General features: G+C 46.3%; 1 protein-coding gene across 1 annotated transcript; it reads right to left on the bottom strand.

The window, feature by feature from the left end:
• Positions 1–193: 193 nt before the first annotated feature.
• Positions 194–5548, bottom strand: LOC131119946 (Golgi phosphoprotein 3-like). The gene is made up of 5 exons (XM_058064841.1): positions 5106–5548; positions 4615–4746; positions 3728–3842; positions 3472–3632; positions 194–1910 (listed from the first exon to the last, which is right to left on the bottom strand). The coding sequence occupies exons 1-5, from the start codon at positions 5313–5315 to the stop codon at positions 1647–1649; spliced, it is 882 nt and encodes a 293-aa protein (XP_057920824.1). The 5' UTR covers positions 5316–5548; the 3' UTR covers positions 194–1646.
• Between the last annotated feature and the right edge of the window lie 17178 nt (positions 5549–22726).

Raw genomic sequence — 22726 nt, forward strand, 5'->3', positions numbered from 1 at the left:
GCGACTGTTGCTGAGAAGTAAACACAGGCAACCATCAATTCCCCTTTTAAAGTAGCTTGTCTTGTTCCACCTGACTTGACTGTGCTTTCTTCTATTACTGGAGAAAATCCAGAAGCAGTCCAGTGGGGCACGCTGCGGTCACCTGCACTACAACCATGCACTTTGGGTTAAAAAACAGCACAGCAACATGAGCTAAATTCAGGCACTTAAAGGATCCTTACTTTATTTTCGTGTGGTAATACAAAAGCATACAGATAGAGGACAGGAGAGAAGATCCCTTTTGTAGAATTCCATTAGATCGTACACGTAAAACGAGTTAATAATTACATCAGACACCGCCTCATCTGGAGCTAAATCCACTCACTGCATGCAAACAGCCCTTCTTTCACCTTTGGGTGTGGCTCTGCAGGAAAGGAAGGGCGTATTAATGCCATGAAACAGATGTTCAGTCATGTGCAGACGATCGGACTTCCATTATCCACACCTCGAAAAAATTTTCATACCTACAGTGGGGAAAAAAAAATGAGGTCCCTTTTGTTGATAAGGGCGGAGCCACCTGGCCCCAACCTGGGCCAATTATTAATGACGACGATTGATTATGTTACGACATACAGAGAAAAAAAAAAACAGTCCACATGAATAAAAACAAAATACTCGCGGAGCTAAAGACATTTCAGCAGAGCGGCTGAACGACTAAAATGTCACAAGTGGGGACTGCGTTGTTAATCGCAGCACAACGTGGCCTCTGCCGCTTCTCCTGCAGCCTCGCACCAAGGAGTCAGAAAAGAAATAACCAACAAAAAACATCTGCAGGATCGGTTTACAAACTCAGAGAGCGTGTGGTGTGTGCGTCTTTTCGATGCACAGACCCTCGCTTTGTGCAGAATGTTAAGAGGAATGATGTAAAGATCGATAGCTAGAGATAAAATGTGTTTTGTTTCCAATCGTCCTCATCGCACTCGACTACCTACAGAGCTATCGACTGTGCAAAATAGATGATAAATGGCAAAACTACTTGTTATCTTACAGAGAATTGGAAGTCCAGTTCTGAAAGCGTAAAGCAGCCCTGCTCGCACAAGCAGGAAACAAATGACAACTAGCGTGGAATAACATCCTACACAGGGGCCAATTAGGGCCAATCGAGCCTGACTCGCTCGCTTAAAAGACGCACCAAGTGGTCCTCTCTTTCCTCCTCAGTGCCGTGAGGGAGAAAGGAGAATCCAAAGTGGACAGGGACATGAAAAACATCAACGGCGTCATGGTCTTCAGCCTCGTGATTGGCTGTCTTTTAAGTTTTGCACGTGACAGGAGATGACACTTCCTCCTTGTGAAGTCTTCATATATAGTCACCATGGCAACCGCCGACGCCGCTTTCTCCCTCCGCGTCTTCGGTGAGTCGTGTCCATGATCATGTAGAGAAGGTTCCCAACCACCACCTTAACCCGGGTGAAGCCCACCACCAATTGGGATTGCACTGGGATAAGAATGGGGACCCCCTGACCCAACTAGATTGTCTTATTTTAAGTCAAGTCCTTCAAGCCGATTAAATAATACACACGTCCTTCAGGTTCCGACTGCTCGCTTTAAAAAAAGAAAACAAAAATAAACAGAAGAAGAAGAGGGGGAAAAAAGAAGGTTCTTCCATCTCATTTAGTGAAGGCGGCCACCACGGCCCACATGAGTTCATTGGTGTTGGGCTTGGCGCTCTCCTTCTCCGGCTCCAGATCCAGCAGGGTGTGCAACCGCTTCATGCCAAGGTCGTACTCTTCATCCTGCAGCGGAGCGAAAGCGTTCTCCAGGACGTCTGAAGAGTGGGCCAGGAAGATCAGTGACAACACTCGCTTGTCCATGCGGTGGGGATCGTTGACCCACTTCTCCAGAACAGAGTCCTGGACTTTCTTGACGAGACGCTGCAGGCAAAAAAAAACAAAAAAACACAAAAAATATTTTTATGCATCACATGATGGATAAAACTGAAACAAAACAAACATAACAGTTGAGAAATCCTGTTAATTCGGAACCAGCTGGATCTTCACTTTTCTGCTGTTGTTGGCCTCTGTCACATGACCCTGAAAGGCTTTTTGGTGTGTGATGAATATGAAACGGCCCATTCATGCTTGAGCTAAATCAGGGGTGTGTAAAGTCCGGCCTGAGGGCCATTTATGGTATGTGGCCTCGAAAAATACTATTAAAGAAACCGCAAAAATGAGCAGTCATTTTTAGGGGTGTCACATGAGATTTGGTTCATGAGAATGAGACTTTAATATTACTTTTTTTTTTAAAAAGGTACAATGAAAAAATATGACAATAGATTCAGCCTCTTGCATTGCTCTTCAAGGGGCTACACTTTTCTGTGCTGTACACTTCGTGCTAAGGTGCTGATAGCAATGCAGAGTCAATCCTCGACCTGCCTGTTTAGAGGCATACATGGATCCACATGGCAATATATTGAGGCCGGCAAAATGATGAGATTAATATTAATTTGTTGTGTGCCCACGTTTCTGAACGAGCCATCTCATTACGTTTTCATCTCGCAAGATCCTATGACAGCTTGTGAACCCACTTGTCTTCTTTCTCTTTCGGCTTTTCCCTTCAGGGGTTGCCACAGCAAATCAATGGCTTCCATCCAACCCTGTCTTCTGAATCCGAGCGTCCCACCACATCTATCCAGCGGCAACCGCATGGAGCCCATGCGATCACAACAACAGTGTTGTGCTAGTGTGCAAAGTATCAACATGCAGGAAGGATGTCAGCTGCGTAGCAGTAAAAAGACATTGCCGCCAATATGAAGCGGCATCACACGGGAAACTCCCACTAAGTAAGCATAGCAAACGCCCATAAGTAAGCATACATACATTAATCTGTCTCTGACCATCAGAAAAGTACACAGTTGTCGGAATACACTACGATGCTGGTAGAAGACCGCTGCGATGGTAACTCGCTCATACCGCAGTGGTCTTCATACAAGCTGGAAGACATACACAACAATGGGAAAGACGCAGCGGCGAGTGATACGAACGGAGAAAAAAAATTAATCGGAGCGATTGAGAGGTCTAACTTTTTTGTATGCAACGGTTTTGTGATGCAAATGTATTACTCTTTTGAACGCATATTGTTTTGTTTTAACAGACCGCAGCAACTAGCCGGAACTACTTTCCTCCACAACAACAAAACTAAATCCCCATAAGACACTGCTGCATCACAGAGGCCCATTGAAAAAAATAAAAAGTGTTGCAAGGTTGGGCAAGTTAGCAAACAAAGCATGAGTAATACTTTAAAGTAATTGCCCTCAACAAAGCAGAGTCACCAAACAACTCTTTGCTAATAAAATCTATCTACAAGCTGTCACTGTTATAAAGAATATGATATGAATATAGAAGGGGAGAGTGTTCTCCATTTAGATCAATATGATACATACACTGGAAGCTTTATGGAACACATTAAAAAGAGAACGGGCAGCTGTGTGCTGACCTGTTTGATGGTGCTGTTGGTGAGAGGATGCGTGGTCATGTCAAAAAGCAGGAAGTTCTGTTTCTCTGTAGTGAGGACACCTTTCTCTACCAGGTTTTTGGCCAGACGTTCCCTGACGTTCCTCAGCTGGTAGTGCAGCTTCAAGGGATTCCAGGTCTCTCCTGAAGAACAAGTTTACCATTTTTAACCATTGAAAGAATAATTGAACCAAATAACATGCTTGCGAGACGCAGATAAAGCCATCGGACTAACTCACCGCTCAGCAGCTCTACCCAGCTCTGGACAGTCTCTGGAGGCTGAGTGTCCTTAATGTGCTTCAAGGCCTCATCCAGCAGCACGTCTCCTGTAGGCGCGTCAGACTTGCAGATCACCTTTGGCAACAAAAGCAAACATGGTCGATTTGTCATGGCTGTGTTCACATCCTGAGTGAGAAGGAACAAGCACCACTATGTGTGCTACGTGCTTCAGAGCAAGCAAAAAAAAACAAAAACGCCTGTGAATTCGTTCCAGCAGAAATACTGATCATAGATAAACCATCACATGCTTTGTATTGGTCCGCCTTGAAATAAACACTTAAGAAGATGCAGTAAAAGATACAATATCTTCTTCTAATATCGTAATAGCAATATGGGTAATACCAAACTAATGTTTAGCATGAGCGGAACATATATGAAAACTATGAACTGGTAGTGTATAAATAGTAGCGCTCCCTCTGACACTATATTAGGGGAGTATTTGTAAGGTGTAATTCTTGTGGAGTGTTTGCAGAACAGTCCAAAATAAATTTTATGTACTCCAGTGACTCCCCAACCAAGTATGTGGACAGCAAGTAAAGATGCTCATTTAATATCCGCTCTCTAGTGCTTTTCTTGTTAAGGATAAACTTCACTTTATTAAGGCCATAGATACATTTCTCCATGTGTCCACATGTATTTTCCATAAGTTACTTTCTTCTGGCTTCTGATTGGCTAAGACACCTTATTGTTTGGAGGTTATAGCACCACCTGCTGCTGTGGCATGCACATGACAGCCTGCAAGCTTATCATGTGTGGGCTTTTCCCAACAAGATAGCCAAGAACAGATGCATTTTAATGCAGATGTGACAATTTCACTCCGGCCTTTGTTTTTTTCTCTTCTCCTCACCTTCCGAGAGAGCAGACTTTTTCTCCTCATGCCGCAGGCCTCCAGCTGGAGCCTCCCCCTGAGAGCCAACTCGATCAACATGCACCCTCGGAGGCCAGAGGAAATACAGTCGTTCCAGAAAGATGTGTAGCCCTAAGGGGAAGAAGGGGAAAAGGAGGAGGAGAGAGACATCCACTGAAAAGGTGCGCTTGTTCGCTATGTGACGTGTTGGCAGATCGGCCCACTGAGTTAGCCAACTCTAGTGGACATAAAGAGTCACGTCACTAGTGGCAAGTCGACAAGAAAAGTGTCAAGTAACCTAGTTAGCAGATTGAGTTAAACAGTAAACATAAGTGTCACAAACAATCAAAGAATGTAAAGATTTATTGCCATCTTTGTTTTTTCATACGTTTGTTGACAACTAACTGCGGTTGAGATTATGCTAACATTAGCTTTAGCCAGCTAGCAAAAGGGAGAAGCTAACCCCATTTTAAAAAAAGCAATAAGATCACCTCTCGGTCCTTGAGGCCCAAGAGCAACACCTCCTCCATTAGTGTCAATCTAGTCTCCTTCGAGTCCCCCTTGTCGTCCTCTTCCTCGTCGCCGCGACGTGCGTCCTCTTCCTCCCCGTCGGGCTCCCTCTCCTTATCGGCGGCGGCGCTACGGGTGGCCTCGGTCCTCCGCTGGACGAGGCCCGAGGTTCTCTGCGTCAGAGAAGCCATATCTGGCGCTGTGATACGGTACAATCCGAAGAAAAGTGGCTTCCTCGAGTGAGCAGAAAGCCGCCCAGCATGTAAGCTAAATGTTAAAGATGTTGAATTTGTTTGGGGGGAACGGCTGGCAAGGAATAGAAGGCTGTCGTTTAAGCGTTTAAGCCGTCGGACTCGAAACCTTCTTCGACTCAGCCCACTTCCTGAACCAACATGGTGGAAAGGGGGAGTGACATTGTTGAACGCTGGCGTCAAAGTCACCTGAACGCATCTTTGTTACATTCAAAGTTATCGGAATTTGAACAACCGCAATAGACTAACCACATAAACCATAACTATAACCATAACAATAAAACTGTCGACACACTTTCGTCCAAAAACATACTTAATACTAATACTACATATAATATCTACTTAGTTATTTCCTATTTTTTTCTTTTACGACGTTGCAACAAAGCAAATTAATATTACGTTTAGCTGTATGAGTCCAGTCGTCTTTTGATTCAAGTGAGGGTGCCGCCAGCATGTCAACTTTGGAGCATGGTCATGTCAACTTTATTTATACAGCCCTTAATCACAAAAGCGCCTCAAAGGGTTGCCAGTTTGTGTTTAAACACAAATTGTCAGCATGAGAAATATTTAATATTTTTTTAAGATGGCTTTCCATAGCCCGTGTAATGTCCTAAATGTATGTGTCAACGTAAATTATTTATGCTAATCGATCAATAAAACATAGAAATGTCAGGGGGGATACTTGCAGTACCGCTGCTTCCTGAAGAGGTCAGGCGTGCATGAGGTGGAAGGTGCTGGTCCTTGCCTTTCTTCTAAAGAGGAAAAAGTCAAGTTTTTTTTGTTAACAATTACACTAGCTAGTCAAATGCATTCAAAATATGTTTAAATATGCTTTGCTGACTCAATCAATGAATTAGACTGCCAAGATGGAGGATAATTATATACCGGAGCTCACTAGTGTCAACGTTGAGGTTTAGGGTTTGTAGGCTGAGTGGTACTCCAAGGTCGGCCGCCAGGTCAGCACCTATGAAATAACCCTCTGCTGACACGGTTTGGGACTGACTACCAAACAGAACAACGTCAAACATGTATTGGGGATTTTCTTTGAAAATCCTCATGATCTGGGGTGCCTTTTTCCTTCTGTAGAACAATCAGGTTGTACAGGAGCGTCAAACGGCAGCTGGCTATGTGTGGATGTTGCAGAGGGCATCCCTCAGGACTGAAGGCCCTCGTTTGTGTGACATGGGATGTCCTCCATGAAACCATCTTCACCACCTGGAGCAACATACCAATTGAACTTGGATATCCATGTAATAACAATTCTTAACACCAGATGGCAGTCAGCTTCTACTGTTAATAGGGCCCATCATGCTTTCTTTTCAAGATACATCTTGTCTTTTGGGATTTTTTTTGTGTCTCTACATATTTCATAATTGTATCATTTCGTGACGCAAGTGTGACATCTGTCTTCTGATCTGTTAGTCAGCTTCCCGAGCACATTTACCTGCTGAATGTCAGGCTAATTCACTAAACCAATTCCTCATTGGCATGGCTCCACCACTATGGATGACGCAGCAGATATCCTCCCCTGAATGTCCTCCAGCTGATGTTCGGCATTTTATTGTTGGTCAAAGCGGAGATGCTTCTAGTTTAATTAAAAGAGTGCATTGCATCTTTAGACCAGCGTATGCATATGTTTAAACTATACTCTAAGTAACAGTCAATTATTCACTGGAACACTGTGTCATGGCTGTAGCAGACAATATTTGAGTGAATATTTGTTAACATGTGACATAAACACCCATTTGGAATGAGATCTGGTGTAGATTGTGATGTAAAAGTGTGATTCTAAGACACAATTGGCCCCGACGGTTGGAAAAATGTCTAAACAACCATCACAGCCAAAGGCGGGGGTCTGACGCTTATGACCATTTAGGTCGAATATTTGCAAACAAGCCAAGATGACTACGACCTGAAAAAACAGGACCAAAAAAAACCCCTCTGAAGTCTGCACTGATGTAAACAGATGATAATGTTTTATAGCAATGTTTAGTATTATAGTAGTGTTGCTTTACGAGCGGCTGCACGGTGGTCGAGTGGTTAGCGTGCAGACCTCACAGCTAGGAGACCCGAGTTCAATCCCACCCTCGGCCATCTCTGTGTGGAGTTTGCGGTTTTCTCCGGTTTCCTCCCACATTCCAAAAACATGCTAGGTTAATTAGCCACTCCAAATTGTCCATAGGTATAAATGTGAGTGTGAATGGTTGTTTGTCTATATGTGCCCTGTGATTGGCTGGCCACCAGTCCAGGGTGTACCCCGCATCTCGCCCGAAGACAGCTGGGATAGGCTCCGGCACCCCCGCGACCCTCACAAGGATAAGTGGTAGAAGGGCCACACGGTGGCTGCATGGTTAGCATGTTGGCCACACAGTCAGGAGACCTGGAAGACCTGAAGACCTGGATTTGATTCTCCGCTTGGGCATCTGTGTGGAGTTTGCATGTTCTCTTTGTGTGTGTGTTTTTTCTCCGGGTACTCCGGTTTCCTCCCACATTCCCAAAAACATGCATATTAGGTTAATCGGTGACTCCAAATTGTCCATAGGTATGAATGATTGTTTGTATGTGGCTGTGATTGGCTGGCTTCCAGTCCAGAGTGTACCCCGCCTCTCGCCCAAAATCAGCTGGGATAGGCTCCAGCATGCCCGTGGCCCTAGTGAGGATAGAAAATGGTATCATTCTCCAGGAAAAGCTCTGATACTTTATTGTGAAAGTCTGATCATCTTTTTTTTTAGCTTGGATATCCATGCATTTGCCTTTGGCTCTAGCTGGTGCTGCTGTTAAAACAGGCCCAAAAGGTTGTCTTTTCCTCTCTATGGAAGGACGGCAGCGACAAGCACGAATAATGAGTCGCACTTTGCAATTTTTACTTAATAGTCCAGATTGGAATCATACATAAAATATTGTATTTTTAAACTATTACCCGCCTCCCTTAACCACAAGTCACGCATAAAACCTTTATTACGTTTTTGTTTGACAAATTTTTGTCAAATTCTGAATTGTTCAACCAGCAAAGCGTTCAACCTTAACGCTAACTCATCCTTGCTGACAGTATTAATAAAAGTTGAGATCCCCGTGAAGTCTACCAGGGCCTCTATGGTTTCAAATGGCCCGAGTAAAACATCTGTATTTTTCACTTAGGTCATCTGCGCTCACTGATGGCTGAGATCTGTTTGAACGAGGAGCCTAAAATCACTCCCCGGAGCTTTCACGGAGGCCATGCTTGGCCCCATATTGGAGCCATTTCCTGTCTCAGGAGTGGGCAAAGGGTTGACCCCTTGTGGGCCTTTCCTATATAAGAACACACACACATGTGAACACTCTTTTTGAGACAACACCCCAAGGAGAGAAAGTTTGACTTCCAGTTTCCCTCGCTGTAAGTGAATTAGAGAATCTCTAAATAGCCCAACGCAGTGTGTGACTCAAGAGTCCAGATAGAATTATATTTAATGGCATATGATATTCAGAAAGTCCTGGGAATTCTTCAAAGTCTGAGATAAAGCAGAGTGGCAATGTCAGGATCTTCTGTGGGGGGGTATCTGAATACTGTCCCCACAGCTTGTTTCAATAACCAAGAAACGAGATAGGACAAGAAGCCTATCTTCTACCCGCAAGGATAATCGCACAATTCTCCTTGGATGATTTGAGGGTGAACTTGAAGGTGAAACAGAAGCTCTGTGTGTAAAGTAACAGTAATCTTCAATTTGGTGGTATCTGACACCCAACTCACAAGACGAGATCGGGTCCAGCAGAATATTAAGTACAATGAAAAAATATGCCTTAAACCTGTCCCAATACAATGCATCTGCGTTTTGAAATGTTTATTGTCCCACAAATTGACGCTAAACATTTAAGATCATATTTGACCCTTTGTGTTGATTGGTCGACTCCTGTAGAGCAGCTACACACAATAGAAAACTTTGTAGACCTTCCAGAATCTGCACCTATTCCAGCTGTATTTCCTTGTTTTTTTCAAAATGGCCTGTTTTAATTCAATCCACCCACCGCCCCCCTCCAGGCACACCCTTATAAGGACATCCGGCTCACTGTGACAACACAGTGTTATATAAAAAAACTCTCTGAAGCCTAGCGTTCAGAGCCATCCCTTACTTTTTTCAGAGTCTATTTGAACCCTGACATCTCGTTCAACTTTTAAATGTGTATTTAAAATATTGGTGTATCTCCAATTTGTGCTATTTTAGGCTGATTCCCCTTCCGAGGTTTGACTGTAGGCCAAAGACAAGACCATAAGGAAGGCTGACTAAATTGAGGACATTGACATAACAGACAAAATATGGTCCGACCCAACATCTGCTCCGTTTCGGTACAATTAAGGGAAGTGCTTTGCCTTTGCCTCATTGAAGGTGACAGGAATAATAAACATAACAATGAGCCATTGAGGTCTATAGTATTGTAGAACTGAAACGAGCCCCTTTTTGGCCTTGCAGCTGAGACAATATGTGTGTTGACCTTTTATCACAGTCACAGATCAGTCTTTTCGTTGAAGCGAATCTTATTATCCCGTGTATGAGAAAATCATTTTGGTGTCTAATCTGGACTTTTAAATGATTTCTGTGTGTGTGATCCTCCCTTTTCCTTTGTTCTCCTTCATAGAGCCTGCAGGAAACCTTGAACAATGGGACTCCTCCGGAGGTTCTGCAAGGCGGCTGTAAGGAACCCGACATACACACACACACACACGTGTCGCTGTGTTTAATGTGTGCAGGTGCACACACACGCACACCAACACATACGTATACATAGAAACACATAATGGTGTGCACAGGGAAAGTGAAGACATGAACTCCAGAGTGAAAAAAAAACAGCCGGACCTGTTAGCTTATTAGCACGTCAATACGAACTGATGCCGATTTAAAAGTTATTCTCTCAAGAGGATCAAGAGTGAGCTTGAACTAGAATAATTCTGACCAGATGACTTCTCGTCGAAACATGCAATACCAGGGTGGAGGTGAACATGATGAGGGACCATGGAGACCTTTTGATCTGAATCACCATCTGGTTACCAAGGGGGACCTACTTGAGGGGCTGATGCACACGCAGCCAAGCTGGAGGTCATATGACCCCCAGCCAAACTCCAACCTGGTGCCGTTTTGATTTACCATAGACCACTTGAAACTTTGCAAAGTGACCCGAACTAAAGATGTTCAAAATTAGCAGTAAAGGTGAACCAGTTCTCTTGAATTGCTATCCCATAGAAAATAATGGACTTTTCCCCCTTCAACAGCATTGTATTAAAGGGGAGCTATTATGCTTTTTCCACTTTTCTGACCTATAGATGTAGTTAGAATGTTGTATTCTTGTGTTAAACCATGCACAAGTTTCAGATAATGAGGTTTGCAAATTGAGAAGCGAGCCCTGAAAGACATTTCGGATGGCTCAAAAAGCTCGGCTTCAGAAGGCGTGGTAAAACTGTCTCTTTGTGATGTCACAGAGGAGCAGACTTCCTTATATGGTTGTGGCTGTAAGATCTGTAAGCTCTGCTTCTGTGTTTACATCGCTAGCAATGGCTCGTAAGGGAATGCTACATTTGTTTACAATTCCTGAAGACGCCACCATTAGGCACCAAGTGGATAGAGTTCCTGTTTCCCGACCAACAAAATAAAAGCATTTTAATCTGTCAATGACATTTCACACTGGACTGTTTTGTGGACATGGGCCAGTGTGAAAGCGGACTAGCCCACAAACTTGCTGTGCCTACGTATGTTTTAATGCTGATTACTAAAGAACGGAAAAAGGTAGAAACTAACTTTTTTTTCTGATGAAAGATGAGTCTTTTTTTTGTAGATTCCATCTTCATGTGTACCTCAAAATAGTCTAAAATGACCAGTACTAAAGAGGTTCTCTTCTGAAAAACACTGTAGCAATAAATAATTAATAATAGTTAATAACTGGCAGGAGGGGCTGCACGGCGGACGTGTGGTTAGCGCACACATCTCACAGCTAGGAGACCCGAGTTCAATTCCACCCTCGGCCATCTCTGTGTGGAGTTTGCATGTTCTCCCCGTGCATGCGTGGGTTTTCTCCGGGTACTCCGGTTTCCTCCCACATTCCAAAAACATGCTAGGTTAATTGGCCACTCCAAATTGTCCATAGGTATGAATGTGAGTGTGAATGGTTGTTTGTCTTTATGTGCCCTGTGATTGGCTGGCGACCAGTCCAGGGTGTAGTCAGTACCATGCAGGAATTTGAAAATGTTCCATTATTCTTTTGTGAAACTGATCTCTGACCCGAGTTAATAAATCAAGCTCTGTTTAAAAGTCTGCACCATGTCGTTAATAAAGCCACTGTCTTCGTCTCCAAAGATCTTTGATGGTTCAAAGTTCAGCTGTGAGGCGAACAACTGCATGCATGCTTCTCGTCGTAAGCCGCTCCCATTCCCGCCCCCGCCGTGTTGTCGTGCCAGATGTCACGCCGAGACATTACGGAATATGATGCCTTCCAGTCCTGATGCTGGTGTGACACGCCAAGAATGTGTCGTCACGCGTGGACGAAGACAAGTGTGTTTGTGCGCCCGCATGTTTCTCTCCATACATGGGAACGTGTGTGTGTGTGTGTGTGCGTGTGTGTGATAGGTCATCATAGCAGCTCCTTCCTGAAGAGTCATCTGTGATGCTTTCAAGGAACAAAAATTGTGTAAAACTCACTGCAGGTCCCTTTTGTGATTTGATTCCTGTTAGTCAAGCCCTGACTTTGCTTGTTGGACAATCTTTGACACAAATCACGTTCCGGCCATTGTTAGGCTTGTACTGCAGGACCGTAACCACACAATGGCTTCAACCTTTTTTGGTCTCGTCAGCGGACGAGGGAGTGACCCCGTGTGAAATCACTTCCTTCTTTGTGTATTCACTCCCCTTTTATTATTCCTTGCAGATTTTGGCAAGATGCTGACAATTACAACATTAGAACATGAATTTGACCTTTTATCATGGAGTTTATTAACTTAATATTACCTTGGCTTGGAATTAGTGTTGGGCATGTTATTTACTAAATTCATTTATCACAGTCAATTGCTTCCACACTTGACCCTGATCAGTGAAATTCCATGAATAGGATTTATGAATGGAATATTTTTACACCCCACACTGCTTCTAATACGGACACTTTCACACACAATTTGGAAGACGATAATATTAGCAGGGACCGCCCAGACACCTCTCACGCTAAATTTAAAACACATGTCACAGAGTTGTTTGGAGGGTTCAATAAAACAAATATAAAACGTAATCTTCTGAGCTTTGAGAGGAAATGAATTCAGCCCCAAAATGTAGGAAAATGTGTGAGATCATTAGGGGACATTTACAGACTATTTGAAATGCCAACTTTAGGTACCGTTTTCCTCCCCTCCCCCACACCCATTTTTAAGCCAGGGGTGTCCAAAGGTTTTTATTGTTTTTATTTTGCAAATAATTTTCAACTTCCTTCTTAAATTATTGTACTTCTCATACAATAATATTTTTTTTTATTACAATAATAATATATTTTTTTAAATATTACTGTCATGATCCATTCTCCCCATGCTATTTTCCTCCTGGTGAGTCTCTCCCTCTGTTTTGCCTGGCCAGCCAACCCCACACCCAGCTCCCTCCAACACACACTCTGCACACCTGCAGCCAATGATTACCTGCCCTGCCTGCTCTACATAAGCCTCCCCCACTCAGTGCCTCTTGTCGGATCGTCTGCAAGCCTGCACGAAGCTCTGCTCTCTGTTTCAGCCCACAGCTCGACTCTGACTCCAGAACCAGAACCAGAACCTGACCTGCCCTGACCACGATCTCCGCCTGACCCCTGCCGGTACCTTTGCCTTGTCCTGACCACCTGCCACAACGACCTGACCTGCCCTGACCACGATCTCCGCCTGACCCCTGCCTGTGCCTCTGCCGAATAAAGACTTGTTCCTGATCTCTGCTGGAGCTTCAATAAACATCTTGAACTGTGACGCTCGTGTGGTCCTCGTTCTGTCTGATCCCTGACAGTACGATCCGACCAACATGGACCCAGCGCGCAGTTCTCCCAGCAGAGGACCCGAAACACCCTCCGCTATGCAACGCCTGGAATCCACTGAGGGAAAGGTGAGCCGCATGGCTGCTGACATGTCCTCTCTGCTTCAGCTCAGCCAGCAACAACAGCAGCAGATTCAGCAACAACAACAGCAATTGGCTGAGATCGCTAATCTGCTCTCCAACCAGCCACCGCCCGCTGCACCTACCCCACATCAGTCTGATCCGAACATGTCTGATTCTGTTGATCCATTCTTCACCACCACTGCTCCAGAACCCAAGGTCGGCAACCCTGAACGCTTTGATGGTGATCCTGCACAGGTTCGGGCATTCCTTACCAGCTGTCGACTACAGTTTGCTCTGCAACCTAGAACCTTCGCTACGGAGGGAGCGAGGGTGGGTTTTGCAATCACCCATCTGACTGGCCGTGCACGACTCTGGGGAACGGCTGAATTTGAACGCCAGACAGCTGTGTGCTCTTCCTTCAACCTGTTCGCTGAGGAGATGCTGAAGGTCTTTGACTTGGGATCGTCTACAGATGAAGCATCACAGGCTCTGATGACGATCCGTCAAGGTCGAAGGTCAGTGGCAGACTACTCAATCGACTTCCGAACCCTGGCGAGACGCAGTTCTTGGAATATGGAGGCCTTGGTGGATGTCTTCCTCCATAGCCTGGCAGACTACTTGAAGGACGAGCTGGTTTCCCATGATCGACCTTCCACCCTGGATGAAGCAATCGCCCTAGCTGTCCGCATTGACCGCAGGATCCAGACCCGCCGTCAAGAGAGGGGGCGCCAGACTCTTCGTGATCGCCGATCTCTGACCACGCACTCAACCTCTGCGTCTGCTGATCACGTTGAACCCATGGAGATCGGTCGTGCCTCGCTCTCTCCCGAAGAGCGCCAACATCGCTTCGACTTCAACCTGTGCCTGTACTGCGGAGGAGAAGGGCATCGTGTCGCCACTTGTCCAGTAAAAGACGGGGCTCACCGGAAGTAGGAGGGGTCCGGCTGAGCCCAACAAACCTGCAATCCTCCAACTTCAGTAAACCTCTTTTCAAAGTTTCTCTTCACTCTCCCAATGTAACCAACACCCTGTCCGCTCTGATAGACTCTGGTGCTGAAGCTAACCTGATGGACACTGATTTAGCTTGCCAGTTGGGAGTTGAGAGTCGCCCCTTACCCGAACCCATTCCCGTCCGCGCTCTGGATGGCCATCTCCTGGGCACCATCACCAGTATCACCTCACCCATTTCCATGATGATCTCAGGCAACCACCGTGAGACAATCAGCTTCCACCTACTTCGCTCACCTAATCAACCTCTCATTCTAGGCTCCCCTTGGCTCCGCCTGCACAATCCACACCTTGATTGGGTCTCTGGAACCATCAAGGAATGGGGTGAGAGATGCTATCAGACCTGTTTACACTCTGCCTCTCTGCACCGCTGCCCAGTCCCACCTGCTTCCGCTATTGACGTTTCTAACGTTCCTGAGTGCTATCACGATCTACGCGAGGTTTTTAACAAATCCAAAGCCATGTCCCTGCCACCACACCGTCCCTATGACTGTTCCATTGACCTCCTCCCAGGTACCACTCCACCCAAGGGCCGTCTGTATTCTTTGTCTGCTCCTGAACGAAAGGCTATGGATGATTACATTAGTAACTCCTTGTCCGCTGGGATCATTCGCCCTTCTTCCTCTCCAGCCGGTGCCGGATTCTTCTTCGTGGGGAAGAAAGATGGCTCACTTCGACCCTGCATCGATTACCGTGGACTGAATGACATCACAGTCAAGAACCGGTACCCTTTGCCTCTTTTGACCTCTGCTTTTGAGCTACTCCAGGGAGCCACCATCTTCACAAAATTGGATCTCAGGAACGCCTACCACCTTGTCCGCGTCCGAGAGGGGGATGAATGGAAGACGGCCTTCAACACCCCATCCGGCCACTATGAGTACCTGGTCATGCCATTTGGCCTCACCAACGCTCCAGCTGTGTTCCAGGCCCTGGTGAATGACGTGTTGCGAGACATGCTGAATAAGTTTGTTTTCGTTTACCTGGATGATATTTTGATTTTTTCCAAGGATATGTCCGAACACATCTGCCATGTCCAGCGGGTCCTCCGCCGCCTCCTGGAGAACTCCCTCTATGTCAAGGCGGAGAAATGCGAGTTTCACGTCAAGTCAGCAACCTTCCTGGGGTTCATCGTGGCAGATGGCAGTATCCAGATGGACCCAGCGAAGGTCTCGGCGGTGACAGACTGGCCTGTTCCGGAGAACAGAAAGAAGTTGCAGCAGTTTCTGGGGTTCGCCAACTTCTATCGGAGATTCATCCGGAACTACAGCACAGTCGCTGCTCCTTTGACTGCGCTGACCAGTACCAAGCAGCCCTTCGCTTGGACCCCAGAGGCTGACAAGGCCTTTGCCACCCTGAAGGACCGGTTCACCTCAGCTCCCATCCTCCAGATGCCGGATGCTGACCGACAATTCGTCGTGGAGGTGGATGCGTCTGATGTAGGAGTCGGGGCTGTCCTCTCTCAACGGGCAGGTGAGGACAATAAATTACATCCTTGTGCGTTCTTTTCCCGTCGACTGTCCCCTGCAGAACGCAATTATGACATTGGCAACCGTGAGCTGCTAGCGGTCAAGCTAGCCTTGGAGGAGTGGCGCCACTGGCTGGAGGGAACCACAGTCCCGTTCCTGGTATGGACCGATCACAAAAATCTGGAGTACATCCGCTCTGCTAAACGCCTGAACCCAAGGCAGTCCCGCTGGGCTTTATTCTTCACCCGTTTTAACTTCACTCTGTCATACCGTCCTGGTTCACGTAACACCAAACCAGATGCTCTTTCCCGCCAGTTCCAGATTGATGACACACATTCCACAGAGCCTGCCCCAATCCTGCCTGATCCCTGCATGGTAGCAGTCCTGACCTGGGAGGTGGAGGAACAGGTTCGACGGGCCCTCCAGGATCAGCCCGGTCCTAGTGCGTGCCCTGACGGCCTGCTCTTTGTCCCGGAGAATCTTCGATCCCAGGTCATACAATGGGGTCATGACTCCCGTTTTGCTTGCCACCCTGGCTCCGCTCGCACCAACCATCTCCTCGCTCAGCGCTTCTGGTGGCCTTCTATGAAGAGGGATGTCAAGGAATTTGTGCGAGCGTGTCCAACCTGCAACCAAAACAAGTCCACCAACCAGCCTCCTGCCGGACTACTCCAGCCTCTGCCTGTGCCCACTCGTCCCTGGTCCCATGTCTCTTTGGATTTTGTCACAGGCCTGCCTGCATCTAACGGTATGACAGTCATCCTTACAGTTGTTGACAGATTCAGTAAAATGGCACATTTCATTCCGCTACCTAAATTACCATCTGCCAAAGAGACTGCACAGTTGGTCATTGACCATGTTTTTCGCATTCATGGATTGCCAAGAGACGTTGTCTCAGACCGAGGGCCACAATTCACCTCCACTTTCTGGAAGGAGTTCTGCCATCTCCTAGGAGCTACTGTGAGCCTAACCTCTGGTTTCCACCCCCAATCTAACGGCCAATCTGAGAGAGCTAATCAGGAGCTAGGAAAAGCACTGAGGTGCATGGCCTCTCGCAAACCTCAAGCCTGGACACAACAGTTGACATGGATCGAATATGCCCATAACTCCCTCATCTCTTCTGCTACTGGCATGTCACCCTTCATGTGTGTCTATGGCTACCAGCCACCTGTGTTTTCCAGTCAGGAAGAAGAGGCCACCTGTCCATCTGCCCAGGCCAATGCACGCAGATGCCGCCGAACCTGGTCCCGAGCCCGTGCTACACTCCTCAAGTCGGTCAGCAGCTATACCACCAGTGCCAACCGCAGGAGAGCCCCAGCACCAACATACCGGGTTGGCCAGAAGGTGTGGCTGATGGCCAAGGATCTGCCTCTTCGGGTGGAGTCGAAGAAGCTGGCTCCTCGCTACCTTGGTCCCTTCCCCATCCAAAGGGTCATCAGTCCGTCGGCAGTCCGACTTCAACTTCCCCGATCCATGAAGGTACACCCAACTTTCCATGTTTCTAAAGTGAAACCTTTCCAGGAGAGTCCACTGGTCCGCCCGACACCTGCTCCCCCTCCTCCTCGTCTCATCAATGGAGATCCTGTCTACACCGTCCGGCGCTTGCTCCGCTCCAGACGATGGGGTCGGGGCATTCACTACCTCGTCGATTGGGAGGGCTACGGTCCAGAGGAGAGGAGCTGGGTGCCATCGAACAGGATCCTGGACCGAACTCTCATTAGAGAGTTCCATCAGCAGCATCCTGACCAGCCTGCCGTTCGACGGGGCCGCCCACCTCGCCAGGCCACCCAGCCAAGACCACCTGAACCCCAATAGTCTGCAGCCGACTCTGACCTGTCAGAGGAATTCTAGCACACCACCAGCTTTGGGGACTTCAGGAGCCGTCCCTTGAGGGGGGGGTTCTGTCATGATCCATTCTCCCCATGCTATTTTCCTCCTGGTGAGTCTCTCCCTCTGTTTTGCCTGGCCAGCCAACCCCACACCCAGCTCCCTCCAACACACACTCTGCACACCTGCAGCCAATGATTACCTGCCCTGCCTGCTCTACATAAGCCTCCCCCACTCAGTGCCTCTTGTCGGATCGTCTGCAAGCCTGCACGAAGCTCTGCTCTCTGTTTCAGCCCACAGCTCGACTCTGACTCCAGAACCAGAACCAGAACCTGACCTGCCCTGACCACGATCTCCGCCTGACCCCTGCCGGTACCTTTGCCTTGTCCTGACCACCTGCCACAACGACCTGACCTGCCCTGACCACGATCTCCGCCTGACCCCTGCCTGTGCCTCTGCCGAATAAAGACTTGTTCCTGATCTCTGCTGGAGCTTCAATAAACATCTTGAACTGTGACGCTCGTGTGGTCCTCGTTCTGTCTGATCCCTGACAATTACTTCTTATATTTTAATTTTATTCCCAGAATCTTTAAAAAAACCAAGTTTATTTTTTGTTTGTTTCTAATATTATGACTTAAAATATAGTTTTTTCCTTTAATGTCTAAAACAATGTTATACTTTATTCTGTTTTTTTGTTTCTTTCTCGGGCTGCACGGCAGACGAGTGGTTAGCGCGCAGACCTCACAGCTACGAGACCAATTCCGAGTTCAATTCCACCCTCTGTGTGGAGTTTGCATGTTCACCCCATGCATGCGTGGGTTTTTTCCAGGTACTCTGGTTTCCTCCCACATTCCAAAAACATGCTAGGTTAATTGGTGACTCCAAATTGTCCATAGGTATGAATGTGAGTGTGAATGGTTGTTTGTCTATACGCTACCGCTCAAAAGTTTGGGATAAATTTTTCTTGGCAATCCTGCCATGAAGTCCAGCATCCTGAAGTCGCCGCTTCACTGTTGATACTGACCCTGGTGTTTGACGGGTACTATTTAGTACAGCTGCCAGGTGACGACCTGTGAGGCGTCTTGGTCTTAAACTACACACTCTCAGATATTTGTCTTCTTGCACAGTTGTGCATCGTTTTTCTGTCCTTGTTAGACCCAGTTTGTGCTGCTCTCTGAAGGGAGTAGTTAACAGCATGGTAAGAGATTTTAGTTTTAGTTTAGATTTTTAAATGGGTTTTCTAAGTATCTATTAGCCTTATAAAATGATGAACTTGGATTAGCAGCAGGAGATTGATGCAGAAGACTGACAGTTGTTGATAGTAGGCCTCTATGCAAAAATATAATCGTTCTTTGAAAATCGTCTGATTCATTTGAATTGTTTGTGAAATGGATAAAAATGTTTGTGAAATGGAAAAAATTGTTTTTGAAATGCATGAATTTTTTTTTTTTTTTTGGAAAACCAAGAAATTTGCAAGTGATCCCAAACTTTTGAGTGGCAGTGTATGTGCCCTGTGATTGGTTGGCCACCAGTCCAGGGTGTACCCTGCCTCTCGCCTGAAGACAGCTGGGATAGGCTCCAGCACCCCTGCGACCCTCGTGAGGATAAGCGGTACAAAATGAATGAATGAATGTTTGTTTCTCGTAAAATGACTTTTTTGAATTGTTCCTTTTTCAGTCTGATATTACCACTTTATTCCCATAAAAGTTCAACTTTTTAAAACTTGAAACAAATGATTCACCACTTATCAGGGAGTAGAAGTACATGCCCCATACGTCAGTGTCCAGGATGTAACCAAAGCCCTGCGTCAGTGTTGACAGAGTCAAAAGGTCAAGCCCCGTCGCTGGTCGGAGAGTGAAGTCAATTGGCGCTCCATGTCCTGTCAGCAAGGCAGCGATCTGTATAGAGCCTGCTAATTGATGCCCATGTGTTGGATTGTTGTTTTTGGTGGCCCTGAGGGGGATTTGAGGTGGACTTTGAAGAAGGACGCCTAATTTATAGCCACATATTCCCAGGCATAGTATCCCTTTCTGGGAATTAAGATGTAAGGGATTATGGACTTGTAAAACAGGTATATTTATTGAACCCAATCCTGATACTGCATACTTTAAGAACAGGGCAGGAAGCTAATTGTCCAGTGACATACATCTTTTTGCTTTGACTCGTCCTGTCCTGTTAAGGTTCATGTCTATCAAACTCCACTTGTAAAAACTGCAAGCCAAGGCTGAGATAACCACAACGACTTCCTACGTCACCACAAAGCTCCACCACAACCCACAAAAACACGAAAAACACATGTAAGACTACTTAGTGTCCCTTTAAAGACACCTTCAGCTGCGGAATTATTGCTGTCAAGGCCTAGATCCAGTGGTGTGAAGTCGGATATGACGGGACAGCCTCTATGGAAGACCACCGCCATTGGTCATGCTACATGACTGTTGCATGGCTTAGCGATGCCGCTCGGAGGGAAACAAGCGAGTCTTCTGTCAATTCGGCAGGTCCGTCCTCGCCGATGAGAACAGCGTTCGCCTTTGGTCCGAACACAAACAATAACCAGACAAAGACATGACTTCATTTGACCCCTCATAACCTCTCCTTTTAATCATAGTTCATTCCTAACCACGGATGCTTTTATTGGACATTATTTGGTAAAGTCGCAAAAAATACAACGCTGATTTCGTTGGAACTTCGCAGAAATGTGACGAAGACGACACAGGAAGTCACTATAACTTCATAAGTCATAATAGCAACTCCCGTTCATCTGTTCGTCAACATCCATGAAACAGGAAGTTCTAAAAATATGGATACAAACCCAAACACGACAAGGAACAAATCTAATCTGGTTTGATATCTGTACTACTGTACAAAAAGTGCTAGGAAGTACAAAACGGAGACGAAATTCATTCATTTTCTTCCGCTGGAGCCTACCCCAGCTGTCTTCGGGCAAGAGGCGGGTACACCCTGGACTGGTGGCCAGCCAATCACAGGGCACATATAGACAAACAACCATTCACATTCACATTCATACCTATGGACAATTTGGAGTCACCAAATAACCTAGCATGTTTTTGGAATGTGGGAGGAAACCGGAGTACCCGGATAAAACCCACACATACACAGGGAGAACATGCAAACTCCACACAGAGATGACCGAGGGTGGGATTGAACTCGGGTCTCTTAACTCTGTGCGCTAACCACTCAACCGCCATGCAGCCGGAGACAAAATTTTTGATGTAAATTTTCTCCAAAAACCCAATCATGCGGAAACTGGGGTGTAGGAAAGAAGATGTGAAATGGATGAAAATATCGCTGGAAATAATTCGTCACTGAGGTGGACGTTTATTGAATGAATCACATCTTCAGTCTGACAGTCGTACCATTTTTAGGCTTGAGGGTGATGGCCGACACCATATACAGCACGGAATGTTTACCGTGTTCTGTCATCCACATAAACACTCATGAAAGATTCTTTTGTGTACATTACAAATTCCTCAGATGCTCTGAGTAGATAGATGTCTCTCACAGGGGACGGTAGCAGCAGCGGGGGTGGGGTGGTCACTTAGCACGACAACTGACTTACTCCATCTGCAAGTAAAGATTCCCTGTCAGAACTTATGAAAACGAATCGGCTCTCTAAAAGGGATTTTTGTCTTGGTTAGCCGCAGAACCAGCAGCTTGGCTGAGCTAAATTAGATGAGCATGGCTTGGCCTCATTAGGGAGCTGGTGAGCTTTGTATCTCGCACTCTTGCTAATGCGCTTCCTGTTGGCTGTTGGATGCGGAGGAAGTGAAGGAAACCGGGTGATGAAAACACGCTACACACCCTATAGCATGTACGTATATGTGGTCATAAATTAAGTCATAGTCATCAATGTTTACACTCATCAAAGATCCTCTATAGCAGGGTTCCCCAACCTTTTTTGCACCACGGACCGGTGTGATTTGGCAGAAAAATACATCAAATATAAAATAACAGGACGGGGCTAAAAACAAAGATACCCGCTGAATCAGTGAGAGGCCTGAGCTTGTTTCATTGAGACGAGATGGTCCCATCTAGGTGTGATAAATATTAATAAATGATTTATTATTTCTGTGTGGCCCGGTAGCAAATGCACCACAGACCGGTACCGGTCCCCGGCCCGGCAGTTGGGGACCCCTGCTTTATATGACAGGAATGCCTACTATTACTATAAACCCTACTATTGAAACGGTAGTCAAAGATCCTGTATATGACAGGAGCACTCTGACTAGCGTTTTGGGCACTAGGCCTGAGACGATCATGAATTAATCGCATACGGTAACCAATGAAAACCAACGGCTTCAATATATTTCGCTTTTTTTTCATCGGTTTTTCTCATCTGTCGCCTCCAAACTGGCAGGAAGAGAGTTTACTCTGTGCATTGGTTTCAAGTATGTTGGTCCCATAGAACAACGGCATGAAGGGAGTGAGCCCTGTCTCTGGTGGGTGGAGGCGGGGCTGGTTGCATACACACAGAGTGCAGAAGAGTTTCACATATTAGGAAACTAATTAGTAGATTCATTCATTCATTCATTTTCTACCGCTTATCCTCACGAGGGTCGCGGGGGTGCTGGAGCCTATCCCAGCTGTCTTCGGGTGAGAGGCAGGGTACACCCTGGATTGGTGGCCAGCCAATCACAGGGCACATATAGACAAACAACCATTCACACTCACATTCATACCTATGGACAATTTGGAGTCGCCAATTAACCTAGCATGTTTTTGGAATGTGGGAGGAAACCGGAGTACCCGGAGAAAACCCACGCATGCACGGGGAGAACATGCAAACTCCACACAGAGATGGCCGAGGGTGCAACTCGGGTCTCCGAGCTATTCGGGTCCACTCGACCGCCGTGCAGCCCAATTAGTAAATTGCAATCTCTTATTAATAGGGATGTCTGATATCAGTATAAAAATGATATTGATCAATATCAATATCACGTATCAGGTA

Source organism: Doryrhamphus excisus, chromosome 2 (assembly GCF_030265055.1).
Source record: "Doryrhamphus excisus isolate RoL2022-K1 chromosome 2, RoL_Dexc_1.0, whole genome shotgun sequence".
Taxonomy (NCBI): domain Eukaryota; kingdom Metazoa; phylum Chordata; class Actinopteri; order Syngnathiformes; family Syngnathidae; genus Doryrhamphus; species Doryrhamphus excisus.

What these genes read in the sequence shown, in the direction of transcription:
- LOC131119946 (XM_058064841.1), bottom strand. Translation starts at nt 5,315, where the DNA reads ATGGCTTCTCTGACGCAGAGAACCTCGGGCCTCGTCCAGCGGAGGACC. An exon ending in AAAGTCTGCTCTCTCGGAAG is followed by an intron (nt 3,843 to 4,614) that starts GTGAGGAGAAGA and finishes TTGTTGCCAAAG; the next exon opens with GTGATCTGCAAGTCTGACGC. An exon ending in CCAACAGCACCATCAAACAG is followed by an intron (nt 1,911 to 3,471) that starts GTCAGCACACAG and finishes TTTTGCCTGCAG; the next exon opens with CGTCTCGTCAAGAAAGTCCA.